The sequence below is a fragment of the Syzygium oleosum genome, unplaced genomic scaffold (genome assembly GCF_021117445.2).
Source record: "Syzygium oleosum isolate NSW1041296 unplaced genomic scaffold, Sole_v2.1 Sole_v2.48, whole genome shotgun sequence".
NCBI lineage: Eukaryota > Viridiplantae > Streptophyta > Magnoliopsida > Myrtales > Myrtaceae > Syzygium > Syzygium oleosum.
The window spans coordinates 507,716-514,288 of NW_026607532.1; the positions used below are offsets into that span (position 1 = coordinate 507,716).

The 6,573-nt window shown below is 42.5% G+C and overlaps 1 protein-coding gene across 1 annotated transcript; it reads left to right on the forward strand.

Moving 5' to 3' along the window:
* The first annotated feature begins 555 nt into the window (after nt 1-555).
* LOC130136702 (uncharacterized) lies at nt 556-936 on the forward strand. Its single transcript, XM_056306825.1, has one exon. It carries the CDS (start codon nt 556-558, stop codon nt 934-936), a length of 381 nt encoding a protein of 126 aa, XP_056162800.1.
* Nucleotides 937-6,573: the final 5,637 nt, after the last annotated feature.

A 6,573-nucleotide genomic window follows, 5' to 3' on the forward strand; every position in this document is an offset into this window, starting at 1 on the left:
AGTTGTGTGGAAAGAATGTGATGAGGCCGAAACGAATGCATGAAATGTAATTAGAACGTGCATGTGATTGGAAATGGTGTTGTTGTGACTAACGTGCAGGTTGCACGTTGGAAAGGCCCAGGTAAGCATAATTGTGTGCCTGCTATGTGATAATTGAGTGTGGTTGTGGTTGTGATTGTCTGGAGGTACGTGATAGCCTAGGTGTGGTTTAGGGTGTGTGCTTACTGAGATGTATTCTTATGGTTATTTCAACCAACAATTTCATAACCCCGGCCTGAGCAATGAATCCCCCACCGTCGCCACTTGAGCGTTTTGGAGTCTGTGCACACCAAACACATCGTTGTAGAATACCCTATAGACGAAAACATGACCTGGGTTAAGCATACGACGGTAGTTTGGGTAGACGTAGGATTACCCCTCTGGCAAGCCAACACGTACACCACATGGTTCTTTCGAGACGGGGTAGATGAGTTTGGCCCCGTCCGTGGATTTGATGTCCCCTTTGATGGAGTTGGGGACTGGGATCCATCAGCCATACCTCCTCCGGACGGCGAGATGACGAGCCTGGAGACTAGCCTGGCACAGTTTGGACATCAACCTGCGCCTGCAACACCTGAGCCCTCGGGGGCCGAGCACAAATCAGAGCCGGAAGAATCTCAGGCAGAGTACGATCCGATGGACGTGGACCTCGAGGTAATACCAGAAGAAGAAGAAGAACCCGAGGCAAAACCTGAAGAGGCCCCAGAAGATGAGCATGAGGATGAGCCTGAAGAAGAACCGGTGCACGTACCCCCGTATGAGCAATGGATTGATGCCGAATTTGTGCCAGAGTACGAGTCTGATGAGGAGCCAGTCGAGGAGGAGCGGGACGAGGTTCCAGCTGAGTCGGGTGATATAGACCACCCGATCGAGATCAAGGCTGAGCCGGAGTCTTAAGAGGAGCAGACAGTCCACGGGGACTCAGACTCGAGCGCTGAAGAATCAGACTCGAAGTGGACGCCAAGTAGAGGACGTAGGGGGCTAGTGTAGGGGTTGGGATCAGGCTTTTTGAGATGTTCCATTTTTGGATGATAGGATACCCATGCTATCGATCATTTTGGATATCGGTGGTTTATAATTCGGTGTGCATATGTATATAGTGATTTGTAAATTGTGAATATTATGTAATTTGGATGAGCAATGACTATGTTTATTCTCCTTAATTACCCCGGTTGTTATCGTCCGGGTATTGGTGGCTTTCGCTGACGTTTTAAATCTCTAATAAGTTGAATTGGGTCGGCGATACCATGGGACGTCGCATGATTCGACCAAAGAAGTGTGTCGCGAGCTCGAAGGGGTTCGGAGCGTGACACCTATGATAAATCACAAAAAAAATTTCCAATAAAAATTTTACCACGAAAAATCACAAATTGATAAATCACAAGTTTTTCCAATCTCTTTTTCAATAGCTTTATGAGTAGAGAATTTGCTAGTATTTATGAAATATTTGTTTACTTCTTTTGTATAGATAGATTCCTACTATCTCTTTCCGTTTTAACTAAGGCTCCGTTCGTTTGGCGGAAAATATTCTCCTTTTGAAAAATATTTTCCCGGAAGTCATTTTCCTGAAAAATGTTTTCCTGGAACACAATTTTCTGGTGTTCGGCTAAAATCTGAAAAAGTTTCGAAAAATATTTTCTGGTCTGGCGGCGTCCGGCGACCGGCGGCAACGATCGGCAACCGGCGGCGAGCGGCGGTCGGCGGCGGCGATCGACAACCGTCGGCGGTCGGCAGTGACCGATGACCGACGGCCGGCGGCTGCCGACAACCGACGGTGACCGGCGATCAGCGACCGACGGTGACCGGCAATCAGCAACCGGCGGCGGTGACCGGCGGTAGTCGACGACCAACGGTGACCGGCGGCGGGTGGCGGCCGGCGACTGACGGCCGACGATTAACGGTGACCAGCGACCGACGATCGACGACCGGTGGCGGCGATCAGTGATGCTGATCGGCGACCGTCAATCGGCGGCGGCGACCGTCAAATGCCGGCGGCGGCGGCGACCAGCGAACGACGGCGATGGCCGACGATTAACTTCCTCTCCCAAAGTGAAGGCAAAATTGCCCATGGGAGGGAAAATGTTTTGCGTGGGAAGTTATTTTCAGCCGCCAAACGAACAGAGCCTAAATGTGAGAATTTGGCTTTGTACATGCAAAGGCATTCAAGAAATGATCAACAAGTGGCTATATCACCTCACATGCCCCCATCACTTGTAGATCAGTACTCTATAGGGTCGCCGTCCCAAATGGCATGCTTGACTTAGAGCATAATTTTTACAACAAAGTTGTGAACCAAGCATGCCTTAATGCCACTTGGAGGTAAGCTTTCATCATATCTGTACTTGAAAGGAGACGTGGACAATCTCTTTAAGTAGATGTTGGGAAATATGCTATGGATTTATATTTGGCTTAATTTCACTCTTTGACTTATGTATTTGAGGAACTGTGGTTATTTTTTATGATGCATCTATAATAAGCATTGTGGCTATTGTTCATTATTATTGGATAACTTACATATCCTGTTGTGCTTATATTCTTTTTTTTTTTGTGATGGCACAAGTAATATGAAGGGGAACGAAAGTAGCGTGTATAATGGTCAGGTAGCATAAGTTGAATCAATTGAATGCATGGTTGTGCATTATTACAATGGATGTGTCCATGCACACGAGAGAACCCACTAGGAACGATGTATTGTCAGGACCTAAATGGGTAAAGGAGTATATGAAGCTTTTAGAATGGAGAGACATGTCTTTTTCAACTTTTGTGATTTGATGAAGGCAAGAGGCTAGTCGGAAGATAGTCGATTTATTAGGGTAGATGAACAAGTTGGGATCTTCTTATCTATGATTTATCACAAGAACTCTAATAGAGATTTATGCGAGAGATTCCAACGTTCGGGACAAATTATTAGCAAGTACTTCACTATAGTGTTGAAAGCAGTCCTCAAACTGGCAAAAGAGGTTATCGTACCACCTTCCTTTGATGTTATCCTAGAGAAGATTCTTATGGATCATAACCATAAACGTTATTTCAAGGTAAGATTTTCATACATTCCTTTACACCATCGATTTCATTTTGTTGATAAACTTGTATAATACTAATCTTTGATAAAATGACAGGATTATATAAACGCTATTGATGGCAACCATGTTCATGCTTTTGTATTTGTGTCAAAACAGATTCCATTTTAGTGGCAGGAAAGGAATTACCACTCAGAATGTGATGTGTTTGTTTGTTTAATATGAAATTTACTTTTGTGTATGCCGGTTAGGAAGAATCTGCCAACAATTATCAAGTGCTCTTAGCAGCACTCGAGATTCCTCACTTAGAATTTCCTTGATCACCACCTTGTATTTGCCTATTCTATAAGAAGTAATTTTCTTTATGATTGTATTGCCATTGCGTATCATGACCAATTTATGAATACCTTGTTATAGGCAAATACTACGTGGTAGATTTTGATTATGCAGCAACTCAGGGATTTTTAACTCTTTTTTAAAGTGAACGTAATCATCTAAATGAATATAGTGGTTGAGCGAAACGACCAAGAACAGCAAGAGAATTGTTCTTCAAGGAATTCTTCAAGGAATGTCATTGAGAGATCATTTGCGGCATTAAAGAATCGTTTCTTCATTTTGACACACATGTCTTCATTTACAATTCAAAAGCAAGCACATATTGTAATTACATGTTATGCTATCCATAATTGCATTCATGATCAAGACATGAGGGATAAGAACTTTTTCCTATATGGAGATCTAGAGTACTCATTTGGATCTAAACAAAATGAGGTGACAAACGATACATTGACCGAGGAGAGAACCGAGATGGACATGCTTAAGAAAAGTATTGCCAATAAAATGGCAAGAGATCATAACATGCTGGAGATTCCATGAAATTTTGTTTTCAATTTTTGTAATGTATTTCTATTATTTTAACAAAATTAAATTTAATATTAAACAAACAAACACACATCATATTCCGAATAGTAATTCCATTTCTGCCACTAAAATGAAATCTGCTTTGACACAGGTACAAAAGCATGAACAAGGGTGCCATCAATAACGCCTAAACCCTGTCATTTTATCAATGACTAGTGTTATATAATTTCATCAACAAAATGAAATCAATAGTGTAAAGAAATGTATGAAAATCCTACCTTGAAGTAACGTTTATGGTTAGGATCCATAAAAATCTCCTCTAGGATAACACCAAATGAAGGTGGTAAGATAACCTCTTTTGCTAGTTTGAGGACTGCTTTCAACACTATAGTGAAGTATTTGCTAATAATTTGTCCCGAACGTTAGAATCTCTCGCATAAATCTCTATTAGAGTTCTTGTGACAAATCATAGATAAGAATATCCCAACTTGTTCATCTACCCTAATATATCGATTATCTTCCAACCAGCCTCTTGCCTTCATCAAATCACAAAAGTTGAAATAAACATGTCTCTCCATTCTAAAAGCTTAATATACTCCATTACCCATTCAGGTCCCGACAATACACCGTTCCTAATGGGTTCACTCGCGTGCATGGACCCATTCAGGTCCCGACAATACACCGTTCCTAATGGGTTCACTCGCGTGCATGGACACATCCACTGTAATAATGCACAACCATGCTATTAGTAAGTTAATATCAAAATCATCAAAGTCCTATTCAACTGATTCAACTTATGCTACCTGACCATTATACACGCTACTTTCATCCCCCTCCATATTACATGTGCCATCACACGAAAAAAGAACATAAGCACAACAGATATATAAGGAATCCAATAACAATGAACAATAGCCACAATGTTTATTATAGATGCATCATAAAAAAAATAACCAGAATTCCCCAAATACATAAATCATAGAGTGAAATTAAGCCAAATATAAATCCATAGCATATTTCCCAACATCTACTTAAAAAAGATTCAAGAAGTCCGCGTCTCCTTTCAAGCACAAATATGATGAAAGCCTACCTCCAGGTGGCATTAAGGCATGCTTGGTTCACAACTTTGTTATAAAAATTATGCTCCAAGTCAAGCATGCCATTTAAGACGACAACCCTATGGAGTACTAATCTACAAGTGATGGGGCATGTGAGGTGATAGAGCCACTTGTTGATCATTTCTTGAATGTATTTGCATGTACAAAGCCAAATTCTCACATTTAGTTAAAACGGAAAGAGATAGTAGGAATCTATTTAACAAAGAATTGTGAAACGGAGTGATATGTATACAAAAGAAGTAAACAAATATTTCATGTTTGTCAGCAAAAACATAAATACTAGCAAATTCTCTCCTCATAAAGCAATTGAAAAAGAGATTGCAAAAACTTGTGATAGAATCAAAAATAATTTTATTGAAAAAACTCTAGAGCCAACATTCTTTGGAAGCAAATTTAAACTCCCAAAGTTGTTTGAAAAATGGTAGGTCTTGTCACGCCCCGAACCCCAACGGGCTCGCGACACCCCTTCCACGGTCGTATTGAACGCGACGTCCCAGGACACGTCGCCGACCCAAACGAACTACGCAAGCGGAAGCGAAATAAAACAACCCAGACAGTAAAATATGACGAAGGGATAGCACAAAACAATAATTCCAAATACACAACATTAAAACGGAGTAGTGGTTGGATATCCTACTTCGCTATACAAAAGAGGGGCACACAAAAATATGGGGCAACTTGACCCGTCCTTAATCTTCGAGATACCCTTGCAGCGTCTCCAGTCACTCATGGTCGCGGATCTGAAATGGTTATATAATAACCGTGAGAACGAGTCTCAATAAGCAACCCCCTATACCCCACGTAGGCCAATGCGTACCCAGACAAGTCGTACATGCAATCTACCCCATAATATATAAAATTCGCATCATTGTACTTGCCTCGTCATCAAGCCCATGCCAACTCTACACGTTAGTCACAACGTGATAATACAATAATAGTAATTAAATAGCACATCACAACCGCTCAAACACCAACCACACTTGCACTCAATCAATCCAACTAATTCAACCAGCCAATTCAATCACACGCTCAACCAGCCAATTCAATCACACTCAATTCGCATGCGTGGCCGAACATCTTTCTCACGACCCGCGCCACTGTGCCTCAGGTCCATTCTCACTGCCCGCGCCACTGCGCCTCAGGCCCACTTGGCACACCGGCCATTCATGCTTTCACACGGACCGCCGTCAACACGTCCCAAGTCCGTAGCCCTCCGATCAATCCGGGCTCAATTTCCAATGACCGACGTAAATACGTCCCGGTCCAACACACCTCTAACGGGCCACCGTCAACACGTCTCAAGCCCGCATCCATTTGGCACACCGGCCATTCATGCCTTCACACGGACCGCCGTCAACACGTCCCAAGTCCGTAGCCCTCCGATCAATCCGGGCTTATAATCGACAGGCATGCACACGCCATTCAATTCAATCAATTTCACGCCAATTGCATTAAACCATCCATATTCACAACTCACCACGTCAATCCACAAACCCGACGTTCAAGTCGGCCACGTACGATCACCCAAATCATGC

What these genes read in the sequence shown, in the direction of transcription:
- LOC130136702 (XM_056306825.1), top strand. Translation starts at nt 556, where the DNA reads ATGACGAGCCTGGAGACTAGCCTGGCACAGTTTGGACATCAACCTGCG.